Source organism: Acanthochromis polyacanthus, chromosome 1 (assembly GCF_021347895.1).
Source record: "Acanthochromis polyacanthus isolate Apoly-LR-REF ecotype Palm Island chromosome 1, KAUST_Apoly_ChrSc, whole genome shotgun sequence".
NCBI classification, from domain to species: Eukaryota; Metazoa; Chordata; class Actinopteri; family Pomacentridae; genus Acanthochromis; species Acanthochromis polyacanthus.
In genome coordinates this window covers 50177708-50195883 of record NC_067113.1, presented here as the reverse complement: position 1 = coordinate 50195883, position 18176 = coordinate 50177708, and the positions used below count along the sequence as shown (strand labels likewise).

Genomic DNA, 18176 nt, shown 5'->3' with positions numbered 1-18176 from the left:
TGACGTATCGTGCTCAGACGATTAGTTGACGCATCGTTAGTTGCAGCCCTAGTCCTGATAAGTCCACAGTGGTCGATTTTTAGTAGGATCATAATCATGTGATCATCAGCAGGCAGCTGACGTAGTGTTCACTTGTTGTCATGGTTACAGTGACACCGTGCCACTATCTCATAATGATACAGAAATCTTTAACAAATCTGTGGATCCAGATTATAAGCCGCATCACTGCCAAAATGTAGTCAGTTGATTTCTGACCTTCCCTGAAAATTTCATCCAAATCTGTTTTTGAGTGATGTTGCTCACAGACAGACAGACAGACAGACAGACAGACAGACAAGCTAATGCTAATCGTCACATAACTCTGCCGTGTTTCTTACCGGAGGAGTAAAAATGGATTTCCACCACTTCCTGCACACACATTCACATACTATTTTGCTACCCCACCATATCAAAAAAAAAAGAAAACGAGGCATTGTCTTTACTTAATGTTCATTTTTACTGATTGATTTCTGCAACATACAAACATCGTGTGTGTGTGTGTGTGTGTGTTTGCGTGTGTGTGTTCATGTGTGACGGGAGGAGGGGGCAGGAGGGCGTGGCTGAATGAGAGTCCCACAGGAGGTGATGAGCAAGCAGCAGCGAATCACGTCGCTCACGCTCATGCCACTAACAATGATTGGAGGACGGGGCAGCGGGGGGCAGGGAGGGCGGGCTCTCTCTTAAAGGCACAGGTGGGCTCTTTTCTGAGATCGAGGCTCGTGTGAGTGTGGGGGAGGTAGGTGGGTGGACGGGGGAGGATCGAGGGACGAAGGGGGCGAATAAACAGAAAGAGATGGAGGCAAAACAGATGAGAAAGTTAAAAAGAGTGCCGCTTCTTTTGTGTTTTGTCAAAAGAAGGCAGCAAGTTAAGCGAGAAGGAAGCAAGAGGAGAGAAAAATAAAGAAATGCTCCATCTCAGTTGTACTGAAAGAGCAAAAAAAAAACTAAAAATGAAAAACATGGAAAGAGTAAAGGAGAAGAGAGAATTCGGGGTTTGGGTCGGGCAGTGGACTTGTGACGCAACAAACAACCGCGTATACAAAAATAACTTTTAAAATACCATTTACAAAAAAACGACCATTATTATTATTATTATCATCATCATCATTAATATTATTATTACAATCTTACTCAGAGCCTGTCGTAGCTATCTGAAAGGGGGCCGGCTGGCAGTCTATGCTTTTCCTCTGCCAACCAATTAAAACAACATTTGTTTTCTATTTCTCTCAATCTGTTAAGCAAATAATTCGAACATAAAAATAAAACAACCCTGAAATATTTACTGGAAAGCAAAAACAAAAGGGTAGCAGAATAATTTATAGTTTGAAGGAAAAAAACATTGTGTAGAGGGGAGGAATCATCATCATCATCATCATCATCATGCACTGACTTTCTTACATCTTCTGTTAATAGGAACATTTAAGAGATAGCAAAAAAAACAAAAAACAAATCTGAAATATTATATACCTAAACTGCCCTGTACAGTTCTTTATCTTTATAAAACAATGCATATACTGTATAGTTGTGGTAGCTAATGAAGGAGAAGTTAAGGAAAAGGATAAAACAGTAGTCCTGGGTCCCTAAGCTGCTGTTGTCTGATTGGATCATTGTCTCAGAAGCAGGTGAAAGAACAACAAGCCGTCAGATGAGAAACCAAAACAAGTCTGGTGTTCAGAGGAGCGGCGAACGTGTGGAGTCCCAGGTTTCAGGTTTCAAGTGTTTCAGGTTATGCGTGACATTCATACTCCGAAACACTGAGGTGAGCTGCTGAAATGAAAACCTCTCACGGTTGATCATCTGGGGGCCTCACCGACGAGAGAACGGAAAGGAAAGAGGACAACAGCAAAACAAAACAAAAACTGTGAAAAGGAGTCTGAAGTAAAGACCGAGAGAAGCCAGAAACACAAAGAGAGAAAAGAAGTCGAAGGAGAAGACAAATTAAGGAGGGTTGTCGTTGGCTGTCTTCTCTGAGAGGCGGACTAAGGCAGGCTCATGGTCGCAGCAGTGAGAGTCAGAGTCACAGAGTTGACCAGTTTGGTCATTACCGACGTCTTTAAAGTCACTTCACCTCTGATGTGATTCCAATAAAGAACGGAAATTACAGAAATTCTGGGGGTCGGAGTCATCAGAGTTGAAGGTCCTGACACGAATCTGAAAAAAAAAAAAACACAAACTTCTTCTACACAAATGATGTTTCTTCTATTTTTCCTACAAGCTGGGCCTCCTAAAATGATTCAGATTAGCTTATTTGAGAGGGAACACTGCTCTTTGGTCTCCTATTAACCCTCCTGTCGTCCTGCGGATCAAATTGACCCGTTTTAGAGTTTGAAAATGTGGAAAAAAATTACATTTCTATGTCCACATTTTCAACATTTTTAGGAATTTTTTAGCTAGAAAAATGAAATGTTAAAAAAATGTTTCTTTAAGAACATTCATAAAAAAAATCAGCCAAAATCCAGTGAAATTAGCTGGATTTTGGTAGATTTTTTTGTGAATGTTCTTAAAGAAAATATTAGAAGTTTTAGTGATGAATATGCAATCACTTTATATATTTTTAGGATTTTTTGGAAGATTTTTACTAATTTTTTGAAAATATTTACAGGAATTTTCTTACCAAATATGGGGGATTTCTTTAAAATAAAACTTTTAAGGACTTATTGAAATTTTCTTTTGCGGAAATTTGCGGAATTTTTTTGCTGAATTTTGGAATTTTTTCAGACAAGGAAGATACATTTTTTTGGTGCCAGTAAATGAGGACAGCAGGAGGGTTAACTATTCACATCCACTGTTATGGTATGAGCAGATATTTAACGCAAACAACCACAATGCACTTCTTTTCTGTCTTGCTGAGAACACCGTCATGTCTGCACAGTAAACATGAAGCAGCCTGTTAGCTTAGCATGAAAACTGGAAAAACCAGTGTAAATGAAGGTAACTACTTAGTGGCTCCAGCTACATATTTCCCCTAAAAACAGATTGCAATGACCAAACTGTGTTAGCCCATGACTCTGGCAAAAGAGCATAGAAATTTAAAATACTAGAGCTGGTATTACTTCAGCTAACACAGGAGTAAATCCTATGGGAAACCACAACGGAGGTGAGGAACGGGTGAATGTTGGTAACAGTCAGCTCTAGCGCTTCTGTTTCTATGCTGATCCTTTGTAATGTAGCACCAGCACATAGAAAGAGGGAGAGAGAGAGAGATTAGAGAGAGAGGGAGAGAGAGAGAGAGAGAGGGAGAGAGAGAGAGAGAGAGAGAGGGAGAGAGAGAGAGAGAGCGCACCCTGGCAACCTGTACATACCCAACAGAAAAGGTTGCATCATGGGTAACAGATTATCTAAGTTCGCTTTGAAGATTGTTGTTCATTCAGTAGGAGGCAGCAGACAACGTCTAGGAGTTTAGTTACATCTCTCGCCTCCTACAGTAGCTTTTCTGATTAAAGATAATTCCTGATTTGAACAAAAAGGTAACTTTCTTCTCATTTGGCATGAAACAAAGTGTTCAATCTGAACACTTTTTATTAAGAGTCACTCCTACATCTCTCTTCTCTCTTCTAGCCAAAGAAAGGACAATTTTCTTGAAGTGTGTACAGATCAGGGAGAAAACTACACCCTTTCTTAGTCTACTCTTAAGTCGCCAAAAACAATGAAAACACAGGAATTATGCTTTAACCATTAACAAGGAAATAGCCGGACTGATCCACGGTCAGCATCTAGAGAAACCCTCTGACATCAGCAAGCTGAGGAGAAAAACGTGAGCTTTGTTCGAAAACGGACGAGTCTCTGAGCGGTAACTGCCCAGCTTCGCACAGTGGCACTTTGAAGGAGGAGGAAGAGTAGATGAAGAGACACAGAGTCACACAGAAGGACGTTCTGTGTAAAAATGTGCCGTTTGTCTGCAGAGCATCTATCTACTTGGTTTTTGGACCAGCCAGGTGAGATCGGTAGAGTCCATTTCCTGACGATGGAGGACTTTGTTGGCGGACGGGAAGACGGATTGTTCCATCATGTCCACTCCAGGGGGGGTTCTCGAGGGCCTTTGGGCTGAATGCAGCGGTTACCGAACCCTGAAAGGAGAGAAGCTTTTAGCTGGGTTACAACTCTTCTCCAGAGTAAAATGCTTGCGACTATTTCCTGCTCTCAAAGCCATCAAACATTTGCTGCTCATGCAGCCCAAAACTAGACTTCCAATCAGCAAAAGCAACCTCAAAAAACGATGACATTAACAGAAACCATGTCAGTCAGCAGCGTTTTCTGCACGGAGACCGACAAATTCATTGCTTGTGCAAATAACACTTGTGCTCCTTCAGAGGCCTGACTAGTGGAGACCCGACAAACAACAGTGTTCAGTCACATCAGAAGCAAGACAGCCGACTTACCCACCGAGCTCTGCCTTGCTGTCTGTTGCTGTGGTGCCAGTAGATGTAGGGTCAGCTGGAGATGTCTTGTTGACACAATCTGACACATCTGCACACAGGGAAACACACAAACATGCAGTTTAATGGGGTGGAAATACTGTGCGAATAACAGTGGACAGAGTGCCCATGAGGTGTGATGTAAGATCCTTTTAAACTGCATCAGTTTTACAGAGGGAGGAGTGAAAACATTGACGCACATGTAAATTTGTTTCCTACTTGTATCAATTAGGCTCTTCCTCTTCATGTATTAAGATGCTACATATTCTGACAGACGTAGTGTTAAAATAATTTCTCCGCACAGGAATTCAGACAGAATAGCCTTTGTGTAGACACACAGTTTGACATTTAAAGGTTCTGAACCACTACAACACCCACATCTCAGACCAGAACAAACATCTCTGCCTTCCCGACACTTCAATTCACAACCAGAAAGGTTGTGCACGGACAAAGCAGAATCCTGCCACAACCACTGGCTCATTCTAACACACAAACAAACAAATATACTCAGCAATAAGTTGCTGTCAATGAGAGTATTGAAGATAAACAGAGACTGTAGGAAATGAGTGAAGGAGGAGTAGCGGATCAGGGACTGAAATGAAAACCAGTGACTAAATTATGGGAAATAACCAACCCCATTTCAACCAATTTGCCATTTATTTTATTGCTTTACCACTGCTCCTCTTCAGTTGACCAACATGGGACAGACTCATCGCCCTGGTAACCCAGAAATAGGGTGGCATGTTAACATAAAATCATCATGTTTCCCTAAACCTAATCAAGCCCTTTTGGTGCCTAAACCAAGCGGATTTTTGTCAAAATGTCAAACAAAATGCTGTATTTTCCTAAACCTGACCAAAAAAACGGAAGGTAAACAAGTGAAAACCAAAGTTACGTCTTGGAAAAATGGTGCAAACACAAGACGCCAACGCTGGTCTCTTGGGTGAAAGTGGCGCCTCCATCCTGCCCTCCTACGTCTGAACACAAACTTTGTGGCTCTTTTAAAGCCTTTCTTAAAAGGTCTCAGGGGAGGTTTGTTTCAAAACCAAATTACATTTCATTCAAAATGTAAACAAGAATGCAGTTGAAATAAGTTGTTTGAAATTCTTTGGTGTTTTTGGAGCACCAGATGGACCCTGGACTGCACTTCAGCTTTTTCAAGATCACTCTCAGTCTGTTTAGAGCCAACAGTCTCAATAGGAGGGACTCATGTGCACTAATGTTCACAGGAACTTCACTATCTGCTACAGATGCCATTATTCCACTATATATTTACACAGCAGTGACTTGTTTGCTGCCATACTAATGTTACATTTATGTCAAAAACCTTGCATATGACACCTTCAGAGCCTGGCTTTCAGCAGGTGTTTGAATAAAACCAAAGTCTTTTTACTGTTTCTAGCGAGTCAAACAGTTATTCCCTTCTGATTAAGCTGTCACACCCACACCAAAACTACTGAAGCAATAAATTGCCAGTAACCATCATCAAACAACCCTCCTAGCACAGATAAGCATGTGCTCTCGTTTTCATTGCACCCCTCCACAGACATGTTTTATCTTTTTTCCTCCCTCTCTCGCTCTCACAGCTGCCCTCCTGACTAACGCTGTCAGTCTTATCATGCTCAGGCTAATTTCTGAAGCACTGAAGGTCTGCTTCCTGCTCTGCTCTGTTGACTAACCCGCTGTAAACGCATAAACAGGGACACGGAGGGAAGTGAGGAAGACACGGCGAGGTCAGGCAGATGTTCACCTCTGGAGACGCCAACAGACGGCAGAAAAACACAGGCAGGTAAACAGCGGCAGGGAGAATTAAAGCGCACTCTGTGGTCGTACCTTTATGTGAACTGCTCCATTCGGCAGAGGCGGACGTTTTCATGTCCAAAGGGTCTGGCAGAAGGAAAGGAAATGAGTGAATGTGACACAGAAAGAGTATTTGAAGACAAAAGAACCAATATTAACGCATAAAAACACACATTCACACACATTCAAGGATCATTTCAAAGTCACTTTACACAACACTTTTACATTTTTCCTCATCATTAAGCCTTTAACCCTCCTGTTGTCTTCATTTACGGGCACCAAAAAGTAGTCTTTCCTTGTCTGGAAAAAAAGAAAAATTCACCAAAAAAATTCACCAAATTTCTGAAGATTTGCAAAACCTTCAGGAAGAAAATTCCAAAAATTCCTTAAAAGTTTTTTTTAAAAATCCCCCAAATATGGCAAGAAAATTCTTGTAAATAATTTTTAAAAAATGACTAAAAATCTTCCAAAAAAATCCTTAAAATATCTAAAATAATTCCACAAATATCAGTCAAACTTCTAATATTTTCTGTAAGAACATTCACAAAAAACACAACCAAAATCCAGCGAAATTCGCTGGATTTTGGTTGATTTTTTTGTGAATGTTCTTAAGAAAAATTTGTAACACTTCTTTTTTCCACCAAAAATTGTTTCAAGATTTAACAAAAATGTTGAAAATGTGGACGTCAGAAGTTTCACTGTGAAAATATATATTTTTTCCACATTTTCTAACCTTAAAACAGATCAATTTTGACCCGCAGGATGACACGAGGGTTAAATCAAGCTTTCCACCAGGCCAAAAAAATCCACTTTGGTACTCTAAAGTGCAAAATATATGTACAATAACAAATAACTCCCTGTGACATAATGAACACTGATCTTTTATAGAATAACATGCCATTTTAAAGCCTAGGAACATGGAATTTTCTATCATTTCCTACATCCCTTTACCTTTCATCTTCCTCTATCCGTGCTCCCATTTCAAATTCACCCCAAAAAGCACTAAACTACAACCAACTGTACCTTCTGAAAAAAGATAACGTTCACAATGACGCTTGCCTGAAGCAGCCAACGCTGACCTCTAGTGTTGAAAACCTGGTAAAGCCTCTCACAGAAGCGCTGTGCTCATTTAGAACACAAAGGTTTAATCTTCCCTTTCATCCTGCGTGCTCCGCTGCGGCTGAATATTTCAATAAGATTTCCTTCAAATATCAGAGCGCCGCACAGGAAAAAAGAACCCAGCAGAAGGTAACAAGGCGGTCGAATTAATGAAGAGTCCGTCCTGTGAAAAAGAGGCCACGGACTTCCTGCCTGCAATATGTGTGTCCATCTGTCTGTTTGAAGTGAGGATGACAGAGACCGAATCCCTACCTGCTCGTACAATGTAAGTTATCAGGTAAAAGAAGCCAAATCCTTCCTGTTCAGCTCAAATCACGAGCTGGAAACTGCATCAAACAACCACGGCTGACGACATGTACCACCAACATAAACAACACCAGACCACCTGGACCTTTGTTCTACCAGCTACCGTATTTTCTCGTTCATCACAATCGATCCGTCCACCTTCAGAAGCCGACCGGTGAATCCACCGCAGCGGAAACACACCTGAGGATGCAGACCAATGCAAACGCACCTGTGGCCAGAATGAAGGACTCGGGGGTTCTCTCGGGGAGGGGGGGAGGGGAGTCGTCGCTGTCCCAGCAGTCTGGGTTAAAAGGTCAGAGGTCAAACGAGTAGCGAGGCGGCCGAGAACAAAGAAAAGAGATCGGCAGTCAAATGACAAGAAAGGCTCAAGTAAAGGTGTGCTATCATTTAGAACAGAGGTGTCAAACATGTGGCCCGTGGGCCTAAACCTGCCCACCGGAGGGTCCAACCCGGCCCATGGGACGACTTTGTAAAGTGTAGAAATTACAGAAGAGATTAACTGCAAACTGTAAATTTATAAAACCATTAATTTAAAATAATTTCTAGATGCTGACAAGTTGTTTTGATCAGAAAGTAAAACACTAGATTGCTTCTGGTTCTCTTGTCATTTTGCGTCTCATTTTTTGTAAAATTTTGCCATGATTTTGCCGTTTTTTTGTCTGCCTTGTCGTTTGTCTCATGTCTTTGTCATTTTGTTTTGTGCTTCCTCTCTTCTTGCTCGTGCTGTCTTATTTTTGTCATTGTGTTTTGCTTTATTCGTTGTTTTGTCATTTTGTTTTTTTGTCTCGCTTGTATGTGTCTATCTTTTGTTGTTGTTTTGTTTCTGTTTTTTGTCATTTTTTTCTCTTGTTTGTGTCTGTGCCATTTTTGGCCTTGCTTTGATCATTTTTTGTCGCTTTGTAACTTTCTTATCAAATGTTTTGTCTGTATTTTGTTTCGTTTCGTGTCGCCTGTCTCATTTTTTGTCATTTTGTGTCTGGTTTTTGTCACTTTGTGTCTGATGTTTTCATTTTGTGTCTCATTTTTGTAATATTTTGTCTTGTTTTGGTTGTTTTTTGTCTTTTTTGTCAGATTTTTGTCATTTTAATCATGAAGTAAAATACGATATCATTCAGTTCCACATACCTAAAGGTTTCGTGCCTTTTTGTAGATAAACAATGATCTGTAAGTTTTAATGTACAAATGATAAACTAAGCCATAGTTTCTGTACTATTGTACTCTTTCAGTCTCTATCTTGTTAACTATTTCATATTGCTTTTGTTTCTTTTCTCTTTTTGGTTTATTCAGAGTATTCTGAATATTTTTACAAGTCGCCGTCAGTATTCATACCGTGCTGTGAGGTCGACATACCGTATCTGAATAATAAAGCCAATAAAGTCCTTTGAATTTCAAAAGATGCACACAAATACTGGTATGACGAGCTCCAGTCTGCATTTTTGCTGTCTGACCGTGACAGAGTCAGAGGTAATTTGTTTTCCAACATGCTGGCAGGCATAAAAAAAAAAATCTTTATCTCCATTTATCTTTATGACAGTGTCGGGGACTACCGGCACTACTAGGTTAACTACATTTTCCAGTAGCAGTTGGGTAATGATCGACTGGGTAAAATCATCTTATGTTGTGCAGGAAACCAATTACTGCATTATGTCGTACAGAAGTGAAAACAACTGTTGCCTTGCACGATTTTAAGTTTTTTTGAAGGATAAACCCACTCAATCAGTAAAAAAAACAAAACAACGATGGTGTCTTCACAGAATCACCAAAATTACACCATTTATTCGAGCCAGGAACTGGAGAAACAGAAATAAGTGCAGAATTTTTTAAACTTTCCTACAATCCTTGAACTAATTATTGTGACCGTCAAACAATTTAACCAAATCCAAACTTAAAACCGTAATATTTCTAAAATACATACAGTCCAGTATCGGTGACACCTGTGGGCACTTGGATTTGTTTTTAATTTGTCAAACAATTCAAATGTTTTCTATATCTTGTTTTACAATTGGCTTAATGATAACTTTGTCACAATGAAAAAATTCTCGTCTTAATTTCTCTTTGTTTCTAGTTATGGTTGTGCCGCTTGCATGGAGGTGCAGGATTTCATACTGCAGTGAAAAAAAGGAGCCCATAGTGTGAAAAATGTTACAGGAACAAATAAACTGTTTTGGATTCAGAGGATTAAACAAGCATCTAATCATGTGTTGTATTTTAATTTTGCTTTCTATTGCAAATTTGTGCCCACGTTTCAAAAATAATATTAATTCTACTATTGCAATTGTTCGAAAAGCTCCTCATTAAATTTGATGAATAATGGAATACTACAGATTGTTTTGTTGCTATTTTTTCCTCTTTTTAATTTACTAACAGAGCGATGAATATTATAAGTTAATGTTAGTATTTATACAGCGCTGTGCAGTCAAACTATTGCATCTAAATGCAGCCATGGAAATAAATCTCTCTGAATATTATTAAATGAGTTTTACATGAGTACTACTTCAGGCATCACATGGGGTTTTTATAGCAGACACATATGCAGACTACACTGAGGCTAATAACAGCTGTTTACCTCCATTAGAGTCCTGACTGACATGTAACTCCTGTTAAAGTAGATGTTCAAGTCATTACCAGTCTGGTTTCATACTCTCCTCATACACTATTAGAATAAATCCATAAAGGCTTATTTTCTGGGTGTTTTACTGGTTAAAGAATGCACTCTGGCTAAATTTCCAACACAGCTGATTAAATTGCGACAAAAACTACTGATGCGTTCCCAGTCGTTATGATTATGTTGTCGACTGTGAACGTTATTTTGATGTCCACAATGTCCGAGGGTAATTTGGTTCATCTACCCTGGAAAATTACCCACGGGTCATTAGCATTAGCTCCTGCCGCAGCAAAGCGAGAGGACGTGTAATGAGGAGAAGATCATTGTGTTTTGGGGTCCAGTGAAGGCTTTAAGTATCGATACGACTGCCTCGCTAAAACCCGGCAGTTATCTCTGTTTAACTGAAGCTTCTTGCCTCCTACCACCTTGTACTTGGATATAAACAAACCAAGAAAAACGTAACACTGACTATTTATAAAAACTCAATTATCTCAGCCTGAATCAGCTCTGCTTTCTTTACAAGCTCTAAAAATAAGAGCATGCAGGAAAAAATGTAGCCTTTAAATGCAAAGGCAATATCCGACGAGACATTTGGTATTAAAGGGGAACTTCGGTTTTTTTCAACCTGGGGTGTGTTTTCATATGTCATTTCATACATGTGAGTGATGGAGAAATGAATTTTCGACATAGCTCCAGTATTTAGCCAGGCAGGCAGCTTAGCAGCTCAGCTAGCAGCTCGGCCAGCGAAAAGTATGGGGCAGCTGGCCCCCACTAACGTGCTTTTTGCTCCACACTGACCGGCTCAGATAGTCTCAATGATGTGAGTGATGGAGAAATGAATTTTCGACATAGCTCAATCTCAATCTTTGTCGTGGTCTGTATCCAAATCTCAGGACGCTAGAATGCAAATCGCGTTCCGAGCTCGCGCCAAAACCGGTGTTTTGGCGCGAGCTATTGCGCGATTTTGGAACGAGATTTGCTTTCTAGCGTCCTGAGATTTGGATACAGACCACGACAAAGATTGAGATTGAGCTATGTCGAAAATTCATTTCTCCATCACTCACATGTATGAAATGACATATGGAAACAGACCCCAGGTTGAAAAAAACCCAAGTTCCCCTTTAATGACCTTAATGGTGACCATGAGATCGACTGTCTCATTTCTCACTGAGACCTGGTTGAACTCTTGAGGAAGTCTGACCCTTTAATTATATTTTCTTCCATTCATCTGAGCTGAAATGGACTGAGAGACTCTGAAGGGTTTCCTTTGAGTACAGAACCTCTATTGTAAAGTATCAGCCTCATTTCCTGGTGGTGGCAATCTATTGATTCCAACGGCTGCTGTCTCCAGTGAGTTTTTGCTCATTTTGTCTGATTTAATGGCTTCATTTAACGGCCAAATCCCTACATTTTTGGGCCCCTTTTTTGTTTTTACTTCAGTTGCTACCTCCTCCTTACAAATTACTTTTAATTCTACATCTAAAGACATTGCAAGCATTTTTAATTAGTCATTTGGAGCCGTCTGTTTTGTTTTTTTTATTGCGTATAACCCCAAAGAGACCCATGAAACTGTCTCATTAGTGCAACATAAGTCTTAATAAAAAGCGCTGGTTAATCTTAATTAAAACAAAAAATTATTATTTCTGTTCAACCTGTAGTTAAGCTCAAAAACTGTTAATTACTATTAAAATAATGACTATTTAACATTCAGTTGCTGGGGATACTTTAATATTAGTTGTGAAGAAACAGATAAGAGTGAGTACAAATTACAGTTTATGTGTGGTTTGTGAAATTCTTGTCTTTCATTTTCTATTTTTTTACTACATTGTACACCTCTACATATTGGTGTTATTTTTATGTGTTTGAAACCAATTATTCTCACATTTATTGAGTCTCATTTGTTTGTCACAGACTTGCAAAGCACCTTGAAATGCAGTTAAATCAATTCTTTTAATGATTTATGATTAATCCCCCAGGCAAAACAAGCAGTCACCAGCTTTCTCTCGACCCACCACAAAGCAGCAGTTTGCTCAGTGCCACTCATCAACAAGCAGCCATTAAATTCTTGCAAACCAATCAAACAGCAGCCGTTAGCTTTTCATAACCGAAGCGCCGTCGCAGCCCAAACGAGTAACGTGCCAGAAAAGCCAAGCAGAACCAAACAGTCGACCTCGGGACTGTGAAGCAAATATTTCTGCATTTGGTTTTAAATACTGGAAAAAAAACTTGAGGAGAGCATGATTTAGTCACATTTAATGGCCACTATAAAATTGGAATTTTGCTTGGTACATAGTTGGGAAACAGAAATTTGCACAAACAGCTCATAAAGGTTTCTGTTGTGACTGTTTGGGTTTTTACTGTGAACCCATAACAATGTCAGTGTACCAACTTTTTATACAATCACTTTTCTGTGGTTCCTAAAGTGGCAGAATGCAACCAAAAAAATGCAAAACAAATTGCATTTAATGATACGTAACCTTCCTCTTTCTTTAACCCTCCTAACAGTTTTTATGTTTTTGCTCCTGTCACATTTGAAGCTTAGATTTGGATCATTTTCCTCCAATATGCCAAGATTTCTGTCTAAATTTTGTAGTTTATGGCTCTAATAAGTTAAGATAATTTACTGTTTTGGCTGAGCACATTTGAACGACAGCCACTGTGGTCAAAGATATTTCCATTGAAAGAAATAAAAAAGAACATGATTGGTGATGTAAACTAACCTAAAAGGTTTAAATATTGGGGTTGCAACCCTAAAGAGTTATCAGTGGTGTGATTTTACATGAGTAACTTACACTACTGTTCAAAAGTTCGGGGTCACTTAGAAATGTCCTTATTTTTGAAAGAAAATCAGTTTTTTTTCAATGAAGATAACATTAAATGAAGCAGAAATACAGTGTAGACATTGTTAATGTGGTAAATGACTATTCTAGCTGGAAATGACTGATTTTCAATGGAATATCTCCATAGGGGTACAGAGGAACATTTCCAGCAACCATCACTCCTGTGTTCTAATGCTACATTGTGTTAGCTAATGGTGTTGAAAGGCTAACTGATGATTAGAAAACCCTTGTGCTGTTATGTTAGCACATGAATAAAAGTGTGAGTTTTCATGGCAAACCCCCAAACCCCAAACTTTTGAACAGTAGTGTACATATTAAGGACTCCCACTTTACCCACTAAAAGTACATATTAAGGCTCTACAGTTTTATTAATTATGGAGACTAATCTAACAATAGCAATAACACAGCTAAAACTTTTTTGCATTAATAATTGCAGAGACAAATGACAGAATTTTGATATTTTTTACAAAACTATGTTCTTATCAAAAGTGTGGTATTTACACTGCACAATATATCAGCCTGAATAATTTTCAATCTAGTTCTAGTTTTTCTGTACTTTTTGTTTGAAATAAGCGCTCAGCCAGCAAACCGACTCAATTCATGCTCTGTCACAGTTTAACCCAATATTTAAAAATGCAGATTATTTCTCAAGTCAACAAGCCACGAACCCATTCAGTCTCAAAACAACTCCAAGCCAAAGTCCAGTTCAGACCACGACATTCCCCGTCAGCTCCAAATCAAAGTCAGAATCCGATTTCAGAATCACCAGATTTTGAAATCAGAAGAGACAAAGATTAAACAAAAATCTCATTGGTGGCTGCGATCATGACAGGAAGGCCAAACAGCGTGACGCCGCTCAGTTCAACCCAAACGTGCACACAAGTGGCTTCCATCAGTATCATGCAGTGTTGATCCTTCACCGTCCAACATGCACACACAGTTCTGTGGTCACACGCTGAAACACAAACATTTCTCTCATTCTTTGTCCCATTCACAAACTCGCTCATTAAGACAAACACGAGCTGAAAGAGTTAGAGTGGAGTTATTCCGACAGATGTTTGCATGTCAACATTCCTCGCAAACCAACCGATTAGTCAGACAGTCATGCTGTATGTGAAGCTCACTGGACACTGTCTCTCTGTTTCTGCTGCCACATCTTCTTTTTCCTTTCTTCTTCCCTGCCACAATGTGTGTTTGTGTGTTGACAGATACAACTTGTCATTAGCATGTGGTCTGTCTCAGACCTCTGTCTCCTCACTGACCCAGAAAATGACTCTACCGTGTGGCTTCCTTAGGCACATGTGAGTGTGGATAATAAAGACAGGGTGTCAGACTTACTCAGTGTCTTTACTGGTGTTTAAAGGAGAAGATCTCGACTAGACTGCTTAGAAATGAACTGAACTTAACTTCCGTGTTTCGTTGAGTTTGTTAAGTGTGTGGTTCGTTCATTTGATGTATGTGTTATTGATTGATTGATTCAGGAATGCAGCCAGTTAGCCAAAGGTTGAGTTAGATTGACATACTTGCTGGGGTTGCAGAGGGTGACGGTGTGCTCTGTCCGGCGAGTGACAAGGGCAACACCTTCCTGACAGGCTGCTGGTCTCCTTGGTGAGGGGGTGTGGTTACCATGGCCGTCGCCGTGGATACACTTGTACGGTATCCCTCCTTTCCTCCAGACATCTCTCCGTTCCCCTCCTCGTCCGAGTTATCCGAGTGCAGGGGGTTGGTGAAGCTCAGGGCAGTCCTAACGGGGGTGGAGGAGGAGGAGGAAGAGGAGGAGGAGAGGTGGGAGGAGGAAGAGGAGGATGGAGCGACACGGTCCGAGGAGGAAGAGGAGGAGGAGGTCTTGGGGAAGAGTTTTTCGGGGCTGTTGCAGGGCTGAGTCCAGGCTGCGTGGCCGGCTTTCAGGTCTCCTCCCTGAGCGTCGCTCTTCTCGCTGCTCTTCACAGGGAGGTGGTTCGGTCTGGTCAGGACGCCTCCATCTGCATGACTCTCCCCACATCCTCCTGCTCCTCCCTCGGTGCCCGAATCCTCCGACAGCGAGGAGCTGGACGTCAGCAGGGACTGACCAGAGCGAGCTTTGAAAGCGTGGCCTCTTTGCAGAGCGCAGCTGCTATTGCTTGAACTGGTGCCGCTCGCTACTCCCATGGAGGAGGAGGTGTCAAAGCTACGAGGTCCTTCCTGCAACGGCACCTTTTTAATCTCAATGCTGAGCTTCCTCTCGAGCCGAGGAGCGCCAGAACACTCAACAACGGGGGAGAGGGGCGACGAGGGAGTTTGGCTTTGGACTGATTCGGACTTTGTCGACGTTGAAGACAATTTGTTGTTGTAGTTGTCATTGAGATCCAGATTTGAGACATGAGTCTGCTGCTTACGGCTTAGCAGGTCTTGGTCTTTCTGCTCCGACGGGCTGGTCTGCTTGTTTGGACTGGGCTCTGACTGGTTCTGCTGCTGGTCCGCGTCCTTTTTCTGAAAAGAAAGAAAAGAGCAATGAGACATATTGTCCCAACATCCACACAGAATTCCACCAGAAATCTTTGTTTGATGTGAGAGAGTTCAGAAAAAGCTGATGAAGCAGCACCCACACAAAAAAACATGCAAGACTCTCAGGTCAGGAAAGTAAGAAAGCACAACAACCTTGTGGACATGCATTTCCATATTATTTACAATTCTAAGTTTCTGCATAATTATTTCAAAAAGCTGAAACTTAAATGTCAGCACTGGCTGCACTTGAACAGATTATAACTTCATGCTAATTTGAATCTCTGGTCCCTGCAGGACAGAACAGAATAACAAGACAATAATAATAAAAACAGCAAAATATTAAATTACAGAGCAAATAAAATACACAAAACATGCAGTACAAAACGACAAACTACAGTAAACTACAAACTACAGTTCACTGTGGATATCTGCTTCTATGTAAATACATCTAATGAAGAGCGCAGTTGAGCAGCTTTTAGCAGACATTTTGAGTTGGTTTATAAAGAGCTGATTAAACTACAGCCACTCCAGGTTGACTGTTTTCATTCTACAACTTGAACACAGTGGAAACCAAGTATATTTGAAACAAAAGCAGCAAAGAGTCATCTTATTGCACCAAACAGAAGAGACATGAACATCAGATGTGGATTAACTGTTGAAGCCCAAACAGTTTGCGGGCTCCTGTCACATTTTCACTCACTGTGGGTTCTTTTTCACTTCAAAATAAAATCCTGCATCTCTACAGAAACAGCACAACCATGGCTATAAGAAGAAAGAACTCAAAAACGTTGTTTTTGCAGTATAACACAGTTATAATGCCATAAATTGTTAAAAAAGTGTTAACAATAAAGACAAAAATAGTGACTATAAATATTTTAAGGTATCTGTATCTCAGAATTTCTGACTCTAACGGCGTCACATTTGCACTGAGTAGCGCAGAGTTTTTAAGTTTTTTTTAGATCCAGTTAGTGTAGTTGCTTTTTGGGCAGATTTCTAAATGAGACATGTAAAACAAATTGGTTTTGATGAATTCAAGATTAGATTTGTTTGATTTTACAGTGAAAACTGAAGTCGCAAAAGATTAGCTCCAGGATCGTCTGAAAGCTAAGAATCCTGTCAATCTTTGTGATTTTACAGCTTCTACACATAATAAATGGTTGCATTCTGGTGATTTTCTAAAAGATAACATGCTTTTCAGATCTCAGGTGGGTTTTGGAGTTCAGAGGGTTCATTAATGTTTGTTTCCTTTAAAATGTGATGGTTTAGTTTAGAACGACGTAACTAAGCAAACAATTAATTGAGGAAAAACAGCAAGCAGCTGCTTTGATAATCAACATATCATCTAGGTGCTTTTCTAAGCAAAAATGTAAATTAATTCTTATAGATTCTCACATGCTTTTAAAAAAATGCCTGTAAATGTGTGTACAGCATGAACTAGTTAGTTGAACAAAAAAATTTAAAGGACTCAACTTTGGAAATTGAGAAACTCTGATGAACATATTTAACCCATTATTTCATGTTTTACAGGCAAAATTAAAAATCAGATTTTCAATTAACTGTCAGATCAGTCATTCGTGAAAACATTCATTAGCTGCAGCCTCAGTTAAATTAAATCTCTGATGACCTGTTTTTAAATGAGACACTTCAAATGCTGTGCAAAAACGTAGAGCTGAGACCAACTACCTTTCAAAATGTAAAAATGTGGGGTTGTTGGAGAGTTTTGACAGACTCCTGATGTTACACTCATCTAAGTCTCAATTATTTTGTGAAAACTGAGCAACATTTCTGCATAACAGCATCTAAAAATGCCCTGAGCATAAGAAGAGCAAGTTTTACTGGACCAAACATCTGTTTGTGTAAAATAAAGAGGGATGTAGAAACAGCAGTTAAAGAACTCATATTTGCACAAAAACCTCTACGTATTAAAACCTGTAAATGTAACCTTTTATAGTACATCTAAGCTGTACATTTGCTGCGTCTGAGCCGGCTCACCTGTGTCACGTTGTGCTGTGCCGTAGCGAGGACGTGTATGACAGGTTTGGGATGGTAGCGGTCGTTGTCCTGCCGTACGTTGGTGACGGTGGGGAAGGCTGAGGGGGGAGACGGGGTCAGAATGGGAGGTACTGGGTGAGGCTCCGGGGGCTGAAGAATCTCCTCCTTGACGTCACCTTCTGCCTGGGAACTGGACAGAAACAGAGAAAGAAAACAGGTTTAGATAACAGCAAAACACTTTCTGAGAGGAGAGCATTTGAGGTTCCCTGATAAGAAATCTCGCTTTTACAGAGCCAAAACTGTGACCAAAGCATCGTAATTAAAACACCAGCGAAAGGGAAATCCATAAAGATATAAGACAATACTTATAGAAGAATATATTCTACTTGTTTCAGTGCTGTAATGTGAAGCAGAATTACTTGCATTAGATAAAAATAAATTAAGTTTTAGGAAATGGGGTCAGTTAGGAAAATGAAGAAAAGGCAAGAATTTCATCATATTGATGACTCTTATTTCAAAAAGGAAGGCATCAATATATAAAATATTCTCTACCTAAAAGGGAATAGGAAAACTGAG

The 18176-nt window shown here is 40.0% G+C and overlaps 1 protein-coding gene across 3 annotated transcripts in view; it reads right to left on the bottom strand.

Moving 5' to 3' along the window:
* Positions 1 to 472: 472 nt before the first annotated feature.
* Positions 473 to 18176, bottom strand: part of ptpn12 (protein tyrosine phosphatase non-receptor type 12) — a 66971-nt gene continuing 49267 nt past the window's right edge. The window contains exons 13-18 of one of the 3 annotated variants that reach the window (XM_051948928.1): positions 17601 to 17790; positions 14648 to 15593; positions 7888 to 7959; positions 6288 to 6341; positions 4419 to 4506; positions 473 to 4106 (exon numbers count right to left, since the gene is read on the bottom strand). In XM_051948928.1, the coding sequence (XP_051804888.1) occupies positions 4097 to 4106; positions 4419 to 4506; positions 6288 to 6341; positions 7888 to 7959; positions 14648 to 15593; positions 17601 to 17790 (1360 nt within the window). In that variant the 3' untranslated portion in view covers positions 473 to 4096. The remainder of the gene's footprint in view (positions 4107 to 4418; positions 4507 to 6287; positions 6342 to 7887; positions 7960 to 14647; positions 15594 to 17600; positions 17791 to 18176) is intronic. The other 2 variants (XM_051948918.1, XM_022210748.2) reach the window with 2 other exon arrangements.